This window comes from Colobus angolensis, unplaced genomic scaffold, assembly GCF_000951035.1.
Source record: "Colobus angolensis palliatus isolate OR3802 unplaced genomic scaffold, Cang.pa_1.0 Scaffold24, whole genome shotgun sequence".
NCBI lineage: Eukaryota > Metazoa > Chordata > Mammalia > Primates > Cercopithecidae > Colobus > Colobus angolensis.
The window spans coordinates 10459656-10482588 of record NW_012115599.1 but is presented as its reverse complement, the minus strand read 5'-3'; the positions used below and the strand labels follow the sequence as shown (position 1 = coordinate 10482588).

At 51.3% G+C, this 22933-nt stretch overlaps 1 protein-coding gene across 2 annotated transcripts in view; it reads right to left on the bottom strand.

Annotated features, from left to right (window-relative positions):
• The window catches only part of CPNE5 (copine V), a 98520-nt gene that overhangs the window by 66583 nt on the left and 9004 nt on the right, over window positions 1-22933 (bottom strand). For both annotated transcript variants that reach the window (XM_011945321.1, XM_011945320.1), the window contains exons 2-3: window positions 14847-14887; window positions 13929-13975 (exon numbers count right to left, since the gene is read on the bottom strand). In XM_011945321.1, coding sequence (XP_011800711.1) covers window positions 13929-13975; window positions 14847-14887 — 88 coding nt within the window. The remainder of the gene's footprint in view (window positions 1-13928; window positions 13976-14846; window positions 14888-22933) is intronic.

The window sequence follows — 22933 nt, the reverse complement described above, 5'->3', positions numbered from 1 at the left end:
ACTTCTTTGGAGACGAAATTAGGTGACTCCCTGGGACTCTACCACACAGCAGAGCTGGGATGTATGGGGCAGGTAGGCAGCTGTGTCGCCAGACCACCCTCAGAGGGAAGCCCAGAGCAGGGCTGAGGTTGAGAACCCAGGTTGGGCAAGCAAGGTCTTCCTGCCCCACATCCAACTACGGGGCCAGGAGGGGCCAGCCTCTGCCAAGACATAGGCGCCCAGCCCGCAGGGAGCTCTTAGGGCTGGCAGTTGGGCCTGGGCTGATTTGGAGGCTGGAGAGTCTCGTGCTGCTGCCTGCTGCCCACCCCAGCTCCAATCTTCATCCTACAGGAGATTGCTTCCCTTTGAACAGGATCACTATTGTTTCCTCAACCTGTGGCTTCCAGTGGGGTTTGGCCAGTGGGAGGCACTGGCAGATGGGAGACGGGAAGAGACAGAGGTTAGGGTATTTCTTCCCACTCCTGCCCAGCCTCAGTTCCATGGTTCTGGGAGGGGCTGCTTCCCTCCAGGACCACAGACCCCACCAGGCAGGCCCTCTACCTCCCTCTCAGAGAGCAGCACTGCCTTCTCCCATCGCCATGGCAAGCCTGGGTGGTAACTAACCTGTAAGAGGCTTATGCTGTGAATGGAGGCTGGGACTAGGTCTGACAATTTTTATCCCTATAGTTTCTCTACTCCCTAGCGCAGTCTCTGAACTTCTGGGATTACTGTGCCAGCTCCCTTGTTAACACTCCCTGCGGGTCTGGGTGGACCCATAGATCAGGTGATAACGTGAGTGTCCCTGACCTAACACCCTGCCCAACCTCTATCCCTTTCCCTGCAGCCGCCACACACAGAGAGAGAGACAGGAGAGAGAGGGAGTGGGCGGGGAGGGGGGAGAGAGAGAGAGAAGGAGAGAGATAGTCCTCAACTCTCCTGTGATTTCCTTTTAAAAATATTAACAAGTTGGGCTAGCACTTTGGGAGGCAGGAGGATCGCTTGAACCTAGGAGTTTGAGATCAACCTGGGCAACATAGTGAGACCCCATCTCTATAAAAAATAAGAAAATTAGCCAGGCATGGAAGCACACATCTGTAGTCCCAGCTACTTGGGAGGCTGAGGCAGAAGGGTCAATTGAGCCCAGGAGACTGAGGCTGCAGTGAGCCGTGATCACGCCACTGCACTCCAGCCTGGGCGACAGAGCAAGACCCTGTCTCAAAAACAAACAAACAAACAACAACAAGAAAAAACAACCAAAACAACCATCAAAAAAACCTAAATTGACCTAGGACCTGATTTTAGAGCTGGAAGGAACCAAATCCTCTCAATTAACACATAAGAAAACAAAGGCAGAGAAGGTGGGCAGGGGGGCTGTTCTGACCAGGTCATACAGCTCATTAGAAAACGGATGCTGACAGTAACCCAGCCGGTGGGGCTCCCAGCGCTGAGTGGAGCCCTGGGTCACCCAGAAGTCTGTGGACACCCCTGCTCAGGTTTCTTTCTTCCGCCCGATCCTCCTCCTCTTCCTCCTTCCGCTTGGTATCCTGACTTCTCAACTTCAAAACACTTCCACACATCCATGATCTCATTTAACCCCTCCAATGACCCCGTGGAGATGAAATTATTATCATCCACACTTTACTGATGAAGGAACAGAGCTCTTGGAAGCCAGAGAAGCCCTCCCAGAGGCAACCCATGGTGGGTGAGGAAGGGCCAGGACTGGCAGGAGTGAGAAAGGCAGAGCATCCCTCGTGCTCACCACAGCCCCTACCTCAGGCATGCATGGGTGGCTCACCGCAAGCCTGAACAATCTTCACAGCCCTGGATTTAGGCAGCTCTTGCCTTTTTACAAATTACAGCTGGATGGAGCTTCAGAGCCATGTACCAGCTGCAAAGCCCCCGGGGCTGTGCCAGTGGGATAGGAGGCTGGAGCTGACAGACTACTCTCCACCTCAAAAGCTTCTCACCCTTCCCTAGCCATAACTCCCCCTACACTTTTCATATATTATTGATGGCTCCTTAATTGGGGATTCTAAAAGCCTCGCTGCAGAGCCCAGCCCTGGCCCCTCATGAATCATGTTCACCAGGATTAAAATTAGAGGCCAGAAAGCTACCTGACTCAAATAGAAACGGAAAAAGGGAATGTGCTTTCCAAGGCTAGCCCTGGGAACAGGAGCCAGGTGGCGGCGCCCAGGGGCTGGGAAGAGTGGCTTGAGATCTGGGGACAGAAAAGGAGGGCCTGGGGATTTGGAGGAGCACGGAGGATCTGGCCATGCCAGGCGGGCCACCATCTTGGGTCTGGAAAGTTCTCTCTGGTTCTGTCACTGAAGGAGTCCAGAATTCTGTGGCCGCCCCTCCTTGTTACAGTGAGGAAAACCAGGTCCAGAGAGAGATGGGACTTGCCTAAAATCACAGGGAGTGAGCCATGACCTTGGCACCTTTCGTTTATTTGGCCCGGTGACCTCCCAAATGGCTGCCTGTTTTGTTATGGCTTCCAGGTAAGGCAGGGCAGAGGTGGAGACAGGGGCCCTGAGTTAGGGGAGCCCAGGCTCCCGGTTCTCAGGCCTGGACAGAGAAGCCTCCGCATCTCGGTATCTCGCCCAGAGACCAGGGTAGGGTGTGAAACTTTACCAAGCTTAGAATGAAAGATTTCCTGCCAGGCGCGGTGGCTCAAGCCTGTAATCCCAGCACTTTGGGAGGCCGAGACAGGCGGATCATGAGGTCAGGAGATCGAGACCATCCTGGCTAACACGGTGAAACCCCATCTCTACTAAAAACTACAAAAAAACTAGCCAGGCGACATGGCGGCGCCTGTAGTCCCAGCTACTCGGGAGGCTGAGGCAGGAGAATGGCGTGAACCCGGGAGGCGGAGCTTGCAGTGAGCTGAGATCCGGCCACAGCACTCCAGCCTGGGTGACAGAGCGAGACTCCGTCTCAAAAAAAAAAAAAAAAGAAATATTTCCTGCCAAAAAGCTTAGTTCCTAATTAGCCATTGTTCCAGATAATCTGTTCAATCATCCCAGCTCCTGGGGAATGACCCTTTACGACGAGCCTGGCTGCCAAGCTACCAACAGAACACTCTCCACCGCCCTGTCCCCACCTGCAGCCTTCCAGCCCAAGGTCTGACTGTAGAGGGTGGGGGGCCTGAGCAGTCCCCACCCTAAAGGAAGCCAAGCATCATTGAGGGGGCCCTGGGACTTGCCCCCCAGCTCACCCCAAAACACTGATAACTCCTGCCCAATGGCATCACGATGTCTGAAATGATACTGTCAATGGTTCCTTCCTCCAGATAAAGCATTAGTTTCTCACTTAGGGCTTCTTATAAGAAGAGCTATTATTGAGCTTTTTCTGCAGGCCAGGCACTTTACACGAATTAGCTTATTTACTCCTCACAGCAGGCTTGTGAGCCTAAGCGCTCAGCCGAGATCCCCCAGCTGGGCAGGTGGCAGGCCCATTTTTAAGCTTGACTTTGGAGTGCACACTTTCAACAGCTCAGCCACAACTCTAAAGTGCACCTGGACACTAACACTGAAAAGCAAATAGACCTATCAGCCACCAGGGGACCTGGCCTAGAACTCAGGGTTTACTAGAAAAGCCAACTCCTTTCTTCAAATGAAATCTCAGGCTCATGTCTAATGTATTACACAGAAATAATGAACACCTCTGCTTGAAGGAGGAAAGGGAGGCAGGGGCTACACACACATTCACAGTTGGTCCTGGAGCTGCCACCCTCAAATTCTGGGGCTAGAAAAGCACACTTTGGGCTGGGTGCAGTGGCTCATGCCTGTAATCCCAGCACTTTGGGAGGACAAGGCAGGCGGCTCTCCTGAGCTCAGCAGTTCGAGACCAGCCTGGCCAACATGGTGAAACTCCGTCTCTACTAAAAATACAAAAATTAGCTGAGGGGTAGCGGTGTGTGCCTGTAATCCCAGCGACTCGGGAGGCTGAGGCAGGAGAATTGCTTGGACCCAGGAGTTGGAGGTTGCAGTGAGCCGAGATTGTGTCACTGCACTCCAGCCTGGGCGACAGAGTGAGACTCCGTCTCAAAAACAAACAAACAAACAAACAAGAGAAGCCTACTTTGAAAGTCAGTGGCCTGGGCAGAGGAGAAAACCAGGGACCCCGACTTGGAAAACCACATTCACATCCCGGCTCTGCCACTTTCTAGCTGAGTTGCTGAGCGAAGCCAGGATCCCTCTGAGCTCTGCTTCCTCATCTGGGTGTGGTGAGGGCCAAGGGAGACAATGGGGTGCTGCTGATGAGGAGACTGTACAGGGTAGAAGGCATGTCAGTCACCCTCTTATTTAAGGAGGGGCAGGAAAGGGGATACAGCCTCTTTACAGCTTGCCTGATGGTACTGTATAATAATAAAAAGAATGTTTACAAGTCCTGAGCACAGGCAGGCACTGCTAAGTGATTCTGCCATGTGGTCCCTACCACAGTCCACTAAGCAGGCATTGGGATCCCATTTTACTGATGAAAAAAACTAAGGCTCAGAGAGAGGTTAAGGAGAAAGTGGCAAAGTCAGGATTTGAAGGGACATCCCAGACAGCACCTCAATGTGCCAAAGCAGGTTTTAAAGCCCTAACCCTAAGACTGTGAGTTGGTGCCCATAGACCCATCTAGTCCCTAAAGTAAAGCTTTGGCCCTGGACTGCCTAACCCTGATCTTGGGGAGTCAGAGCCCTGAAAATTCAGCTGCACAACAAAAGCAAAGGTCACTAAAGGCTTTCCAAGTGACCTAAGGCTCAGGAGGGACCTCTCTTTGCAGAGGCAGACTTCTCTTCAAAAAGGGGAGATCTCATCCAGAAAGACAACCCCAAGCTTGCCTTGGAGTCCACCTCTTAGAGAGGCCTGCCTTCCACTTTGTGCCTTAGCAATGCTGATGGTCCACTCATTCCTTTATATCTTTAGATTATGGTCTATGTGGAATGAACAAGGCCAGGTAAACAGGGAACCTAAATTGGGCTCAAGGCCTGGCAGGCAGAGGGCTATTTCATTTCAGATTTAAACTCTTGGCATTGAACAAACTGGATCCCCAGTGTCCTTGCCCACCACAGTCTTATTCCAAAACCTCCACAAGACTGCAAACTATCTTCCTGCTTCTGCCCTTTCCTCTGCAGTCCACTCTGCACACAGTGGCCAGGGCGGTCTTTCTGAAACATAAACCAGGCTGCATCACTCCCCTGCTTAAAACCCTTAAATAAGCCAGGCGTGGTGGCTCACACACCTGTAATCCCAGCACTTTGGGATACTGAGGTGGGAGGATCACCTGAGGTCAGGAGTTTAAGACCAGCCTGCCCAACATGGTGAAACTCCGCCTCTACTAAAAATACAAAAAATTAGCCGGGCATGGTGGCACATGCCTATAGTCCCAGCTACTTGGGAGGCTAAGGCAAGAGAATCGCTTGAACCCGGGAGGAAGAGGTTTCAGTGAGCCGAGATAGAGCCACTGCCCTCCAGCCTGGGCAACAGAGCAAGACTCCATCTCAAACAAAACAAAATAAAACCTTCAAATAGCTTAGCATCACACTTAGATCAGTATTGGAACTCTTTCTATGGCCTCTACAGGATCTGAAACTGATGACCTCTGTGACCGTATTGCCCACTGTCTTCATTGTTCATACCACTCAAACTACACCAGCCTTCTTTTTGTCCTTGAAATGCTGTAAGCTTGCTCCCGCCTCAGGGCCTTTGCACTTGCTGTTCCCTCCACCTAGAACACCCTGCCCCTCAGAATGATGCATGGCACCACTCAGGCCGCTACTCCAGTGCCACCAGGGTTGGCTTAGTTCACAGGACCTCTAAGGGCGGCCTTTCCCGCTGTGATGGAGAGCCCAGGTCAATGGTAGATTGCAGTTAATATTTCCAGGCATTTTCACAAGCACTACCTTAGTCTGTCCATGAAGGTCTCTCAGCCTCATTTTATAGATTAGTAAGCTGAGACTTGAGAAGATAAATAACTCACCTAGGTCACACAGTTAGTAAATGTCAGAGCTGGTATGAAAACCCAGGGTTTTGGACATCAAGTTCAGGCCTCATCTGACAAATGCATTTGACTGTTATTCATGATGTCTTTAGGCATCAAATGGGAAAATACAGCACATAGGTAACTGAACGACCTACCCCAAAGGTCAATTAAAAAACTGAGGTCAATCTGGGAAAGGTCTCTAGTGGAGGAACCCAGCACTCCATCCCATTCAATTCCTTGTCATCTGTGTGGGTGAAGACTACAGCTGACCCAGGACCAAGAGGCATGACCAAGATGCTGAATGCACAATCGTAATTCACCTTGGTCTCCATAAACTGTAACAACGGACTGAATGCAACAAACGACACATGATGGCAATAAATGTGAAATCACAGATTTAGGTTCAAAAACTCATCGCCAAGTCCGAGGTAGGGAACTTGGCAATGCTATTTGGACAGCAACTCATGGAGAAAGATACAGAAGTCCCCAAACTCAATATGAATTAAGTCAAAAACACCTGCCAAAAGATCAGCGGGATACCAGATAGTGTCACTAGATGTGCAATCCTCAGAAGCAGACACATAACATGCAGAGGCCAGCAGGGAGGACAGTGATGATCTAGGGCGAGCTCCTGTGTGGAGGGAGCCAGCCCATGATGCTCTGGGCTGCAGAAGGGGATGGCAGGGACACATGCTGTCCAGGACGAGTGCTCAGGTTGGTAAAGGGACAGGAAATGGTGATATAAAAAGCCTCAGTTTCCTCCTCTGTCAAATAGGGCCAATAATAATAATACCTCCTTCATAGGATTGTTGTGAGGATTCATTGAGTTAATGCAGGTAAAGTACTTAGAACAGTGTCTATGGTAGGGCACGGTGGCTCACACCTGCAATCCCAACACTTTGGGAGGCCTAGGCAGGTGAATCACTGGAGGTCAGGAGTTCAAGACCAGCCTGAAACCAACCCCATCTCTACTAAAAATACAAAATTAGTCAAGCGTGGTGGCACACGCCTGTAATCCCAGCTACTCAGGAGGCTGAGGCAGGAGAATCGCTTGAACCCGGGAGGTGGAGGTTGCAGTGCGCAGTGATTGTGCCATTGTACTCCAGCCTGGGCGACATAGCAAGATGCCATCTCAAAAAGAACAGAACAGTGTCTGGCACATTGCTGTCATGTGTTTGCCATTATCATTAGTGTTGTTGGTATCATCTCCCTGGGTTGAAAGTGAGCTCCTCCAGTTGTAGGCAGTGTCTGGTCCCCCTTTGCACCCCCAGAATTCATCCCCCGGCACATAGTAGGTGCTGCTGTAGTCTGAATGTTTGTGTCCCTCCGAAATTTATGTTGAAATTCTTACCTCACTGTGATGGTATTCAGAGGTGAGACTTTGGGGAGGTGATTAGGTTAGGAGGGCAGAGCCCTCATGAATGGGATTAGAGTGTGTTCATCCCTCCCACCATGTGAGGACACAGCAAGACGGAACCGGCCCTCACCAGACATTGAATTTGCTGGTGCCTTGATATTGGACTTCCTGGCCTCCAGAACTGTGCAAATAAATTTCTATTGGTCATAAGCTACCCAGTTTATGGTATTTTTGTTATAGCAGCCTGAACGGACTGAGACGGTGCCCAACACATGCTCGCAGCATCAAGGTTATGTGAAGACACACGTCAAGTTGCCCCGAAGAAGATGGTTCAGAATATTTAGAGATGAACCATCAATCTCAGCTGCTGGTGAAAAGTTAAACAGGATAATTTTGCTCAAAAAAGAGACTGAGCGCTTTGGCAGGGACATGTGGGTGTGGTGGCTGGGGCCACATGACTGCAGTGGTATGGGGCGATCTGCTGGACACCCTAAGATTCCGTGATTCCCATTTCTTTTTCCAACAGGCCCTCAGCCATGACAGCGGCCTGGTGAGGGAGGGGTAGGGATCTCCATACCCACTTTTCAAATGGGGAACCTAGAGGGGTTCCCTCTTGTGTCCCTCTTCCCAGTGAGAGCATTTCTGAGACTCTTCCCACCTGGCCATCCTGCCTTCCCCAGGACATGCAGCAGGCCCTGGCCTGCCTTGATGCAAACAGTGCTTGATTTTCTAGGCTAAAATTACATCTTGAGTCAATTTTCATGAAATGTGGTGACATATTTAGGTGCTGGGAAGATGGAGTTTTCTCAGAAGGCATAGAAATGATCCAAATGGTTAAAACCAGCTGAAAGCCAGCAGCCAGGGGCCACGAGAGCAGATTTCATCCCTCCTGGGGTTGGCTTATCTGCAGCCTCATGCAAACCCCACTACAGAGAAAGTGCTGTGCCTGCACTTGACTCCCCCTCTGATCACAGCATTATTATTTCTCAGCCAGGATTGTGGTAACAGAGAGGTGATTTGTTCCTGAAGGGCAATGAACTAGATGGAGGAGTGGTGGGAATGGTTCCTGTTTATTTGCAAGGGCAGTCTTCCATCCAGGGGCAGTTCCATAGAGACAATCTGGACTTTTCTTTAATTCTCCATTTCTGATACTTTCCTCTGTGGGTCGCACAGAGAATCAAGCAAGGAATTACAGCCCCTCTCCCATCCCCAGTATGTTTGTTTGTTTGCTTTCAAGACAGGGTCGTGTTCTGTTGCCCAGGCTGGAGAGCAGTGGTGCAGTCTAGGATTACTGCAACCTCTGTCTCCTGGGTTCAAGCGATTCTCCTGACTCAGCCTCCCAAGTAGCTGGGACCACAAGTGTGCGTCACCATGCCTGTCTAATTTTTATATTTTCAGTAGGGACGGGGTTTTGCCATGTTGGCTAGGCTATCCCCAGTATGTTTAAATGCATCTTCCTTTCTCCACAAAAAGCTGTGTGAAGGCTGGGTGTGGGGGCTCACACCTGTAATCCCAGCATTTTGGGAGGCTGAGGCAGATGGATCATCTGAGACCAGCCCAGCCAAGATGGTGAAACCCCATCTCTACTAAAAATATAAAATTAGCTGAGCATGATGGTGCACAGCTGTAATCCCAGCTACCCGGGAGGCTGAGGCAGGAGAATCATTTGAACCTGGGAGGCAGAGATTGCAGCGAGCCAAGATCATGCTATTGCACTCCAGCCTGGGCAAAAAGAGTGAAACTCCACTCAAAAATAAATAAATAAATAAATAAATAAAGCTGTGTGAAACAGCATGTGCCCTAGGGGTGGCCCATGTGGCTGAGCTCTGCCATCTTCACTCCTGGAGTCTGGGCATGGGTCCTGCTCACCTCTCATAAATGAGGTCAGCCTCCTTGATTTTTACAGACCCTTCTGTTCCAATATTCTCACTCTACAACTCCAGCTGTCCTCAGCCTGACATCCATGAACTCCCTGTATTGACTCTTCCTCTATCTTGCAAGCCTCACATCCTGAACACCAGCCATGCTCCTCTGTCTGTGCTACACGGCCTCCGTTGGCCCCTCTGGTTCCACTCCCAGCCTTTCCCCACACTGCTCTGTGCCCAGGAAGGCTGACCCAAGTTGACTGCCCCAGTGATCTGTTGGCCCTAGGTCTCCTAGTGAGGTTCCACCAATGGGAGACACCAGCAGGAGATAGGAGGGCAGGAAGAGAGTGAGGTTGCCTGAGTTGACTACGTCCCTCCACTGGGGCTCCTGGTCCCATTTGGAAGTCCCCTGGGATTCCAGAAACCAGGATTCCCCTTCCTCCCCAGGCCTGGAGTGGTAATGGCTCCCTCCTATTGCTACCCTTGAGACTCACCATCTTTCATTGATTTCCTTGAACCCTATCCACCCCTTTATTACATCCCTCAACAGTGCAGGATGCTACTGAGCCCCTGGGTTTTGTCTTCGCACATCACTGAAACTTGAAACGGAGCTCAACTCATCTTCTCCGCAGACTGAGGCCAGTCCTGCCCCATCTGTAGAATGAGGAGGTTGAGCCAGATGATCTTGAAAGTTCCTTCCAACCCATACCTCCTCTGCTCCACATCATGCACCCCAGGCAAATGGCTTGTGTTTGGGCTCAAATTCCATTAAAAAAAATCCAAATGACCTGTCAAAATGCCTTAGTTGAACGTGGCCTTCCGGCTGCAACTTTCCCTCCCTGAATTCCCATTTTCTTCCATCCATACTTCCCTTCTCATCATTTCCTATTAGGATTGTTCATCCACATGCGTCTCCCCTCCCAGGCTGCATATCTAGTTCCAATTCATACATTTGGTGAAGCTCTGTTCTTTTGATCCATCTCCCTATCTTTCCCAGCCCCTGGTATATTGCCTGGCACTTCATAAATGCTTCCTGTTGCAAATACTAACTGAGATGAGAAGAGCAACTAGCAAGGCCCCAAACACTTTGGATGATGCCATATAATGAATATTTACTAAGCACTGACCATGCACCAAGGCACTTTACTTCCGTCATCTCGTTTCACCCTCACTACAGGCCTATAAGGTAGGAGTTACCCTCTGATGCCAGATGTGGAATCAGTTACCCTCTGATGCCTGAGGTGCAGAGAGGTTAAGTAACTTGCTCTAGGTCCCACCTCCAGAAAGGGCTGGAGTCAGGAGCAAGCACAGGTGTATTCCACACCAAGGCTACCGGTCTGGCCTCTACTCCACCCTGTGGTGGGTGTAGTAACAAGATGTGACTTGGATAATTAGAAACCCTCAACCAAATGCAGACAACTCTCAATTACAGAATGTAATTAATGGCTCGCCAAAGAGTGCCCTTCTGAAGAGCCCTTCCAGACTTTCCTTCAAGAATCACGAAGACATTAACACATTCCTGGTTTCTATGAAGCGTAGCCAAAAGGCCTCAAAAGTAAGTAGTTCACTTAAGCAGGCTAAATGTTTCCGTAGCAATCTGGTTTATGCTTTAATTGGCATAGACTCTCGGACAGGGTGGAATAGTAAACTTTAGCCCAGCCCCTGTGGAAATATTTCCCACATTTTTTTTTGTTTTTGTTTTTGCTTTTTCTGAGACAGGATCCCACTCTGTCACCCAGGCTGGAGTGCAGTGGTGCGATCTTGTCTCACTGCAACCTCTGCCTCTCGGGTTCAAGCGATTCTCGTGTCTCAGTCTCCCGAGTAGCTGGGATTACAGGTGCAATGGCAACGTTTTTGCTTTGAGAAGAATCTTGCTCTGTCGCCCAGGCTGGAGTGCAGTGGCGCGATCTCAGCTCACTGCAACCTCCGCCTCCCGGGTTCAAGTGATTCTCCTGCCTCAGCCTCCCAAGTAGCTGGAACTACGGGCATGGGCCATATCCAGCTAATTTTTGTATTTTTAGTAGAGATGGGTTTTCTCCATGTTGTCCAGGCCAGTCCTGAATTCCTGACCTCAAGTGATCCGCCCACCTCTGCCTCCCACAGTGCTAGGATTACAGGCGTGAGCCACTGAGCCCGGCCCCCACATGTTTTCTTTCTTTCTTTTTTTTATTTGTTTTACAGATGAACTTCCCACATGTTTCATAAATAAACTTCACCCCTTTCAGCCTCTTGGTCCCACCAAGCCTGGGGACCGGGGGCAGAGGGAGACAGTTCCAGCTAGTCCACCAACGAAGAAGGGAAATTCATTAACAAAGCCTGGGTTACTGAAGTGTCACTCAGACTTGATTTAAGACTTTATTAAGCCTTTATTAAGTCTGGGAAGGCCTCCTCACCCTCAGGCTTTCGGCATTGGTCATTTTGTGCACTGTCCCCCTCCCTTCCCCTTTCCTTGGACCCTGGGGATAAGCCTACATCCTTCTGTTCTTCACAGCTGCCTCCTACCCATCTCTTAGTGGAGATCCCAGGCAGAGTCTCTATCAGGAGCCCACCAGCCTCCCTCCCAGGAGTCAGTGGAGACGGGCATGGGGTGGGGCTGCCAAGGCCAATAGGGCCACACCTTTGGGTAAATCACCTCTCCCCCCATTCTGGTGCCTCTTCTGATCACCTGGAGCAAGTACAATCTCCAGCCAGCTCAGGCAGCCATGAAGGTCCCTGCAAGCTGGCTTCAGCTCTGCCGCCCAGCAAGCGCACCCCACCTCCCACCGTGAAAGAAAACAACATTCCTCCCTCGGCCCCTCACCTCCTGGACTTCAACCTTGTCCTTGCTCAGCCAGATCCTCTTCTCCAAGAGAAAGGAGGGAGGTTTTGTTGTTCAAACAGGAGCTAGAGGCTCCCATGACCCCGCATCCTCACCTAATTCCCCTTCTTCTGTTTCCTCTTTCCACCTGAAAACATTATCCCGTGAGAACTCAGTGAGGGAGGGAGGAGGCAGAGGTAGCAATGTGGCAACAGCCACCATGGCCTTGTCAGCCTCTGTAGGCCCAGCTCCCTTTCCTAATCCATTCTTTTTTTTTTTTTTTTTTGAGATGGAATCTCGCTCTGTCGCCCAGGCTGGAGTGCAGTGGTTCGATCTCGGCTCACTGCAACCTCCGCCTCTTGGCTTCAAGCAATTCTCCTGCCTCAGCTTCCCAAATAGCTGGGACTGTAGGTACGCGCCACCATGCCTGGCTAATTCCTAATCCATTCATTTTTAAAAAATAACCATGTATTAAGCACCTACTGTCTGCTGGACTGTTCTAGGTGCTCCGAATATAGTTGTGAATAAAGCAGATGAAAATCTCTGCCCTCATGGAGCTGACACATGACAACATGACAAACAAGATAAATAAGTAGCCTGGCAGGGTGGCATATGTCTATAATCCCAGCAGTTTGGGAGGCAAAGGCAGGAGGATTGCTTGAGTCCAGGAGTTCCAGACCAGCCTGGACACATGCTGAGACCTCATAGCTACAAAAGAAAAAAAAATTTTTTTTAATTAGCCAGGCATGGTGGCATGTGCCTGCAGTCCTAAATACCCGAAGCTGAGGCCGGAGGATCATTTGAGCCCAAGAGTTTGAAGCTTCAGTGAGTCGTGATCACACCACTGCACTCCAGCCTAGGTGACAGAGGAAGACCCTTTCTCAAATAAAAACAAGTTAAGAGGAATAAGAAGTGTTGGAAGGTTGGAACGTCAGACAGGGTGGCCAGAGGAGGCCTCCACAGGGTGACATCTGAGTTAAAACCTTAGGGAAGCATGGAAGGGCCACTGAGCCATGTGGGAAAAGAGCACTCCAGGAAAAAGGAAGAGCAGGTGAAAAGGCCCTGAGGCGGGAGGGGCCATGTGACTGGAGTGGAGTGGGGAGGGGCTCAGCGTCAGGAGATTAGGTCAGCAGGGAAAGGAAGTCACAACATGTGGGGACTGGGGGGCCATGAAGGCACAGTGGTTTTGCGTGATGGGAGCCACAGGAAGGCTCTGAGCAGAAAATAGACAGAATTTGACCCGGGTTTTAATAGGATTCCTCTGGCCGCGGGGTGGGGAATAGAGTGAGGGTATCTAGGAAACCCCATTCACCTCACAAATGTCCCTGCCATTCTTGGGAGTGGGCCCTTTAAGTCAGCCCTCTCCCCCTACTCCCTGTTACAAGGGACAAAAGGCACATGGAGTGGGGGTGGGGAGGAGATTGGAAATGAGATGAGGCTGGCAAAGGGCGTCGTCCTGGGTTGGGGTGGGTTTTGGAAGCCAGGGTGGGTTTTGGAGCTGGGACTTGATTCAATGCAGAAGGGAGTCAACAAAATTTTCTGAGCAGGGAAGTCACTTCACTGAAGCCACGCTCACTTTAGTCAGAAACCGTGGGAAGGAAGGTTGCTGTGGATGAGGCCTGGTGCTAGAAGCTGCACTCATGCCTCCAGCCAGCACACTAGGGTCTTAATGGGCACGGACTCCTTCTGCGTCTCCCTGAGACTGGGACTCCCTGAGGACATGGCTATGTCTCCCCTCAGACTGGGGCTTCCTGAGGGCAGGAACCATCCCCTCCGTCTTCAGTCTCTTCATGCAACAACAGGGATGAGAGTCCATGGTTTGCATACCTTGCTAGCCTTCAGCAGGGCTTAGATGCTGCAGTTAGAAACATGTCAGGGAAATTCCTCCCGAATTAGAGTCAGACAGGCAGACAGACAGGAACAAGCTAGTGTTTCTGGTGTGGGAAGGGACTGCACCTACCTCCCGCCACTGCTTGTTCTCCATCCCTTGGGTATACATGACGCACACTGTGGGGAGAGGAGAAACAATGGATTAATACCTCAGGCCAAGAGGAAGGAGGGGTCCCAGATGAAAAGGATCCTGGATGGGCAGGCGCCTCAGCAGACCCAGCCTGGGTAGCACTATTGGATCTGGGTAGGGGTAGAGGGTGTCTCCTGGGGTGGCTGAGATCTTGGTGAATGAGTCTAGGAATCTGGCCCCCCAAGCCTGGACAGGGTTCTAGATGCACCAATTCAGAGGGGTTGCGTTGGAGAAGGGAGACTAGGTGTGCCTGCAAGGGGCAACCTTTAGGAGGAGGCTCGGGGCCATTGGCTTCTAGGCCACAGCAAGGGTCTGAAGTGTGAGGCAGGTAGAGAGGTGGGCGTGATGGAGGACAGGCAGAGGTGTGGTGGGGGAGAGCATCAGAAACCCGCATTGCTCCTTTACAGCCCAGAGCAGTTTCATGAGGCCTCTGATTATCATCAGTCCCACTTTACAGATGGGAAAACTGAGGCTCAGAGGTGGTCAAAGACCTATCCAGGTCACACACTTGGGTGGCACTGCTCAAGGCTAGAACCTGGAAACTCCAAAGTCAGTGCTCATCCCACCAGATCACCCGCCAGCCAATTGGAGCTCTTAGGCATACTGGTTTCTCTGGGACCCTGTGGCCCCAGACCTCCAGCTCCTCCCAGCCTGCTCTGTTGTGTTGAGGCTTCACAAGCGTGTGGGCTGGGAACGGTCAAATCTCTGCAGTTATCTTTCTCAGACACTATGGGCGAAGCATTAAACAGCGCCTGGCACATGGTTAGCACTCAGTAAGGGCCCAAGCATTGCCGCTGTAATTAGTCATAGCGTTGTCACTATTATTGTTACCGTTCTTACTGTCAGAGCAGGACTTACGTGGGTCGGACTTGGAAAACATGTCTTTGTCCAAGAGGTTCCTGAAAGAGGGGGAGAGAGGAGGGGTTAGCACGGCCAGCTGAGAGGAGGTGACCTCAGGGGATTCAGGCTGTTACTGAGACCTGGAGGCTGCCTCTGGCCTGCCTCAAGCAAAAGAGTTCCACAATCGTTTATTAGACTTCATTAAAAGCCAGGCACTGGGCAGGCCCTGGAGGCTCCTCAGCTCACCTGCCTAAGGTGTGCAGAGCTCCCTACCTCCCACCTCCATCATCACCACAAGCACTCCAGGTAGGTACCCTGGCCCTGGTACCCTGTGTCACACAGCCCCTCACCATTGGGCGATTTCCCAAACTGCCCAGTGTCTTAGCCCTTTCTGGAAGCTCTCCTTTAATCACTTCTCTGCTTCTCAAAACAATAAAATAAAGCAATCAGAACATATCCATCTAGTCTCCCATTTTCTCAAGGCTCTACTTACAGCCAGTTTATTCGATGGTCTCATCTGTGCTGACGGATTAATGAATTACACCTCCCAGGGGAAGTAGACTCATTTGGATAACGTCCTTCTGTGGTCAAGACCGGGGCTAAGGCTAATACATGGCCCTGATAATCAGACTGGATGGTACAGCAGCAAGATGATGGACACAACATTTGGGGACAGAACTGTCTTTCAACAGGTGCTAAGCTCCCATTGTCCTGCCTCCATGCAATAAAGGCTCCCAGTTACTGAGCCCTGGTGACGGGTCAGGCAGTGCGCTGTTTTACAAACATGAGCTCTCCGATTCTCATGCTGCCCTTCAAGGTTGGTCCTGGGCAGGCGTTGTCCCATCTTACAGATGTGGAAGTGGAGGGGAAGTGCCTATATCCTGCGCATCTGGTATCCCTCGTTTCACAGTGACCTGCTGCTGTCAGGAAGCAACACATCCCAGTGGAAACGCAGTCACTGGCCGGGAAGTCATTCAACCTCTCTCAGCCTGTTTCCTCATCAGTGCAACGAGACGGTAGTATCAGTCTTGAAGGCTGTTGATGCCCTGCCTGGATCCCCTCAGCCCTCACAGTTCCTGTACACAACCATGGTTTCCTCTTGTGTCTATTTCTCGCCTGAGGGCTTTCTCGGGCAGGCTGTCTGAAAGAGCTGGAAAGTTTATGCTCCCAAAGGGCAGCATTTATGTTCCCAAAGGGCAGCACTCAACCAACAGGAAGGTGCTGGAGGACGAACTGCTCAGCTTCTTCACTCACCCCGGAGACAGCTCTGCCCTACAGTCTCTCCGAAGTCGCAGAGGGACTGAGCCCCAGGGGCCGCCAGGAGACCTACCCATGAATGCATCCCATGCTGACCGGGTCTCCCCTTCCCCGCTCCCCTGGCGAGCTGCCAGGCAAGCCCTTCCTGCCTGTGTGGCCGCTCCTGCCAACACTGCCCTCAAGTCTTGGTTCTTTTCCCAACCATCTCAGCCTTGTCCTGCCTCCCTTCCAGAGGTCCCAAGGGATCTTGTCACCTTCCTTCTCCACTCCCAAACCCCCCACAGGTGCCTCTGCCACTTGAACTGCTTTTCCAGAGAAAAGAAACAGTCAACACTGGTCTGTGTTGCTTCGTGAAAGCCAGCTTCAAATATCAGAGCTAGGCCGGGCACGGTGGCTCGCGCCTGTAATCCCAGCACTTTGGGAGGCTGAGGCAGGTGGATCACTTGAGGTTAGGAGTTCGAGACCAGCCTGGCCAACATGGTGAAACCCATCTCTACTAAAAATACAAAATTAGCCCGGCATGGTGGTATGCACCTGTAATCCCAACTACTCAGGAGCCTGAGGCAGGAGGATCACTTGAACCGGGGAGATGGAGGTTGCAGTGAGCTGAGACTACACCACTGCACTCCAGCCTTTCTCAAAACAGCAGCAGCAACAACAACAACAAAACAAAACGAACAAATGTCAGAGCTAGATGAGGCCCTGAGGAGGATCTGTTCCTCTTTCTCCTCCATGATGGGGACACGAAAGACCAGGGAGAGGCAAAGGGCGGCCGTGGCCCACAGCAAGCAGTGGTAGAGACAGAAAGGTCTAGAAGGAGGCCTTACCCTGAGTCACTGTCACCAAAGCCCTCAGCAGTGACAGTCTGTTGGGCAACTTGACCCCATAATCAACCCTACTACTCATGCCCCGCACCCTAAGGTGGGAGCCAAAGATCAACCAACAGACAGACAGACGCAGCAGTAACCTGAGGCCTACACATGGCATCCTTTGGTGCCTGGGGAAGCCCCAGATCACATTCATGAATCCCCCCAGCTCCAGTCCCTGAGCAGATTCCCACAGATGCCCCCAAGAGAGGAATTCCCAAACAGCTTCAGGAAACCAGTCCCTGGAGAACTCTCACCCCTCCCCGACTCCAGTCTCTACATCCAGGGGCCACTCCCCAAAGGCAGCCGCCCCCAGCTAGGCCTCCCTGACCCCACAGGCAACCACCTCTCTCCTGGCCCCAACCAGCCCCTCCACCAGACCAGACCTGCTCCCAGTCAGCTGTCACTCTGGAAACCATCTGATAAACCTCCCAGCCCTCCACAGACAGCATCAGATGAATGACACACAAGGCAGCTCTGAGAAGTAGGCAGCAGGGGCTGCTACTTCACTCACCCTGGAGACAGCTCTACTCTACAGTCTCTCCGAAGACACCACTTCTACGTACAATCATTCACTCCGAGGCGGGCTGACATCCCTGGGCCTACATTCTCATCCGGAAGTGTGCTAAATTTGGGGGTAGGGGTGTCTATCCTGATTTAAACAAAGGAGCAATGCCTTGAGACCAAAGATGACTCTGCAGTAGCGGAACCTGAGGCACAGTGAGGAGCTGAAAGTGATAAGGAGGAGGGGGACTTCTCTACTAAAGCAAGCGCTTTAGGTTTATCTTTGAATTCTATAATGGAATTCAGCAATGACATAAAATCCTCGAATGTTCAAGCTGGAGAGGACCTCAGAGGTCACCTTTCCCAACTCCTTTACAAATCAGGACTGTGAGACTCCGAAGGGCAACACTGGACTCCTCCAAGGTCTGGGTCTCCTCCAAGTGTGGCTCTAGAACTCGGGTCTGGTCATATCCAGGCTAGGGAGAGAGTGAGACCCTGGATGTCAGCCTAGATACGTGTGTGTGTTTGTGTGTGTGCGTGTGCATGTGTGTTTGCGTGTGTGTGTGTGCGTGCGCGCGCGCATGTGTGTGTGCTTGCGCGCATGTGTTATGGGGGGTGGGAGGGGGAGGTCTTATCAGACAAGTAAATGGGGCTTTTCCTGGTCCTGCCCACTTCCCAGGTGGGCTAGAGGCACACAGCTAGACTAAGAAACAGAGTCTAACCACCTGACTCCTTGCCCGGTGACCTCAAGACCCTCACCGAGTCGTGCAACGTGGGTCACCCTGGCAACCAGCACCCAAGGATAAAGCAAACCCTGTTTCCTCCACTCTCCTGAAATTATTCTTGTCATCTTTCCAGACTATTCCTGTCCTTCCTCAGTTTTGCCTTTCCTGGACACTGATGGACAGCTACTTCCTCTCCTCTCCCCTGAGCGCTCTCTGGCCTGTAGTGTGCAGCCGTGTGACTTGTAGGACCCCATTACATACTCTGTACACGCTCGGTTGCAAAATCATAGGTGTATCCGTCTCTCACACGAGCTGTGCATGCCTCCACGGCAGGGTTCCCCACCCTACCACAGGCCAGCCTAGCACCTGAGTCAGCGTAGTGGCCTGGCAAGCTGGATGGATGAAGGACGACCAAAAAGAATGGCCAGATGGGTGAGTGAAGCCTCTGTCTGGGTGGCGCACGGTCAAGCTCAGGGACAGCCCCTTGCACTTCCTCTCAGCTGTGGCATGTAGTAGTTAAGTGCATGGGCTCTGCAGTTAGACAAGCTGGGTTTGCTCACCTTGTGCCTCAGTTTCCCTATCTGTAAAGCGGGGTGGGGGGAGTAAAAATAGTTCAGGGCTGCTGTGGAGATTCGATATGTGGAGCACCTGGGGCCTCATCAGGCTTGTCAGAGAGGTCAGCTGTCCTCAGCCTGGTGCTGAGCGGAGCCGTCACTCTCCCAGTGGATGCTCAGGCACACTTGGTGACAAGCACAGCACAAGCAACCTCCACCCTCCCAGGTCCAAGGAAAAAGCCCGCCTCAACACACTTCCAGGGCTCCTTTCTGAGTCCCTTCCCCAACTCAGCCCCTCTTCAGCCTCCCTTCCATTCCCCACTCTCAGCCTCGAGGGCCTTCTGCCTCTCACCTAGGTCTCTGCACCCTACACTCTCTCTAATCCCACACCTCGTCCACAAGTGCCTCCATCCATCCCTCTTCCTAACTGCCTGTCCAGACAGAAGCCTCAGGGCCTGCTAAACCTCCTCTCTTGGCTTTGGACAGGTGGCTTCTCCCCATGAACAATGGGCCTCGCACTTCTGGGGCTCACCCCTGCCCTCGGGTATAAAATGGCAGTTCCTCGGCTCTGTTCCCAGAGTCTGGCTGTGTAGGTCTGAAGCAGGGCTCCAGAAGCTATGTTTACACAAGTGCCCCCAAGATATCCCACTATTATGTCTCTGATGGCAGCCGTCCAAACACCACGTTGAGACACTGTCTCTTAGGGCCTCAGTTTCTCCCGCTGCAAAGTCACAGACAACACCACACACATGTGCAGCACCAGAAGGTTCTTTGAGGTACAGCGCCTTCCCCCACTGATCCTCACCCTGATCCACTGAGGACTTCCAGGCCCAGGGGCAGTGAGTCACTTGCCCACAGGCACACAGCCAAAAGCCTGGGGGAGGAAACCGGGTCTTCCGCCCTGAGGAAGGGCCCAAGACACCAGGGCACAGACAAGACCAGACCACAAGTACTTTTTCTCCACTTTCTGTCTTTGGAGAGCACAAAGAGAAATTTTTTTTAACCGGAAAAACGTATTTTTTTTTAAAGAGCATACAACCCTTCCGCTGTCTGCATAGCAGCCTGGAGCCTGGCTCCTTTTGTCCCTTAAATCAAGGCCAAGGAAGCAGAGCCAAGAGCCCCTCTCCTCCCCGCTTACCCTTGAGGAACCATTTCCAATTCACTGGCAGTGAGAAAACAGTCATTCACTGGACTGTGAGGTCAGAAGTCTCCAAGGCCACAGCAAGGACAGAAAGCACTGGAAGGGCAAAATGGGAGCCCCTGGCAGGTGCTAAAAGAGAGGCCACAGGGTAACACCTCCCATCTGGGGGCACTTAAGAAAGAAGCTGGGCACATATAGTCTTAGCTACTCAGGAGGCCAAGGAGGGAGGATCACTTGAGCTCAGGAGTTTGAGACTAGCCTGGGCAACACAGTGAGATCTCATCTCTAAAACAACAACAAACCAAAAAAAAAAAAAAAAAGAAAGAAAGAAAGGTATGGGTAGAGGCTGGAGTGTACCAGTCTGAGAGGGAGATACAACCCTGCCCTCAGGGAGCCCAATCTGACCAGGAGACATAGCCTCTGCCTCAGGGAATCGTCAGCCAGAGAGGAGACATGTTTGCTCTTGAACTGAGATGCTGGGTGAACTGACCATCCCTGGTTGTCTCTAAACAAAGCCCATTAGTACTGCATCAATGCACTGAGCAAAGGCTTTGGCTGCAGCATAGAAAGAAACATTTTTCTGCAGCAGGACCCCTAATGGAGGTCATGGGTCCCCAGTATGCAAAGTATGGCATATTGGTATATACGGATACCATACATATGGATACATTCTTCTGGAGAGCTTTCATTAGATACCCAAAGACATTCATGAGTCTAAAAAGGTCAAGAAAAGATGGTTTATCTTCCTCCCAACAATTCACCCTAAGCATCCCTCCAACCTTGGGTGAAAAGTGGAGGCATTGAGAGCATAGACTTCAAGCTTCCTCTCTGGATGCAACACCCAACTCTGTCCCTTACTTGCTGTATGGCCTCTGTCATGTCACTTAGCTTCTCTGTGCATCAGTATTCCTATGTGTAAAGAAGGGGTAATAACAGTCCCACCCTCCCAGGAGTTTTCTGAGATTAAACTCACATAGTAAGTTGCAATGCAATGCCTGGCATACAATAAGTGCTCAATAAAGGCCTGTGGAGAATGAAAATGGCACCTAAGAATGCTCCATATTCTCCCCTCTCCGCTCCCTAAAGCTTGGCTTTAGCAGGACCCAAGCCCTACTACCCTTGCCCACCACTGCCCACTGGTTGTACAGCCTTCCTTGAGGAGAGAGTGGGGACAGGAGAGCCAAGGTCAGGTAGAAACAGGAATCCTGGCTGGGCCTGGTGGCTCACACTTATAATCCCAACACTTTGGGAGGCTGAGGCAGGAGGATCACTTGAGGCCAGGAGTTTGAGACCAGCGTGGGCAATATAGGGAGACCCTGTCTCTACAAAAAATAAACAAAATTAGCCGGGTGTGGTGGTATGCATCTGTAGTCCCAGCTACTCAAAAGGCTGGGGTGGGAGGATCTCTTGAGCCCAGGAGGTCAAGGCTGCAGAGAGCCATGATCACACCACTGCACTCTAGCCTGGGTGACAGAGCAAGACCCTGTATCAAAAAAAAAAAAAAAAAAAAAAAAAAAAAAAAGAAACAGAAGGCTGGGCACGGTGGCTCACACTTGTAATCCCAGCACTTTGGGAGGCTGAGGCAGGTGGATCACCTGAGGTCAGCAATTCGAAACCAGCCTGACCAATATGGTGAAACCCAGTCTCTCCTAAAAATACAAAAATTATCCAGGCATGGTAGTGGACACTGTAGTCCCAGCTATTTGGGAGGTTGAGGCAGGAGAATCGCTTGAACCCGGGAAGCAGAGGTTGCAGTGAGCCGTGATCGCACCACTGCATTCCAGCCTGGGCGACAGAGTGAGGTTCCGTCTCAAAAAAAAAGTTGAGAAAGTTGAGTGTAGGAATTGCAAAAACAAAAAAACAAAACAACAACAGGAATCCTAATGGTCCCACAGAGGCCCCTGAGGTACTGACCAGCATCACCCCATTTCTGCATAGAGCAATTCACCATAAACATCTGGCAAACGGGGTGGGAGAGAGATGACACCCATCAAGTCTATAATCTGTGCCAAGTCCTTTGTTATGTACCTAGCCTGTGACACTCTATTTACATTCCATATCAATGCCAGAAAGTAGACTTTGCTCCCATTCTATAGGCTGAGTGATGTGCCTGGTGTCACCGGCTTGTCAAAAGGCATGCAGAAATTTGAACTCTGAACTCTGAAACTCAAGCTCATTTAAAGGTGCCCTGGGGAGTGCTTGCACTACCAAAGCCAAGGTCTCCCAAAGCCCCATCTGGGCCAGCAATGCTCCCTCTTATCCTCACTGTCCTGCTTCCCATCCTCAGCCTCTCAGAGCTGCTCCCAAACAAATGACTGAAGAGGAGAATTGGAGGGTTTCCCATCTCCTCCTGCCTGGCTCCCAGACCTAAAAGGCAGAAGTAATCCGAGGAAAGCAGGGCGGGAGCTAGGAGGAGAGAGGCCTTGGCACGTAGCCCCTGGCATTTACCCATCTCCCCTTTCAGATCCCGTTCTTACCCGCATGCTCTGTTTCGCTGCCAAGCAACGTCACTGAGGTCTAAAAAGCAATTTTCACATGGCTTAAAGAGCTCTCCTTCCTGGGGCAATTTGCTTTTTTATTGTTATTAATTATTGTAATAATTGTCCCTCTCACACTACATGGCCAAGGGAAGAGAGCAGGAGCTCTGGCCTCAGATGCATCTGAACCGGAGTCTCCATATGGCCACATGTGGCCCTGACAAGCTACTTCATCTCAGTTTCCTCATCTGGGCATGGGGTCTCATACCTGCCTGTGGAGTTGCTGTAAAGTCAACAGCTTCAAACAGAAATGTAGGAAACACACTCAATTCCTCTCTTTCCCTTATTCCCCCTCCTGTCCCATCATCAAGTCTTAAATGTTTCTACTTCAAAATATACCCCAAATCTGGGCAGGGCGCGGTGGCTCAAGCCTGTAATCCTAGCACTTTGGGAGGCCGAGACGGGCGGATCACAAGGTCAGGAGATGGAAACCATCCTGGCTAACACAGTGAAACCCCGTCTCTACTAAAAAAATACAAAAAACTAGCCGGGCGAGGTGGCGGGCGCCTGTAGTCCCAGCT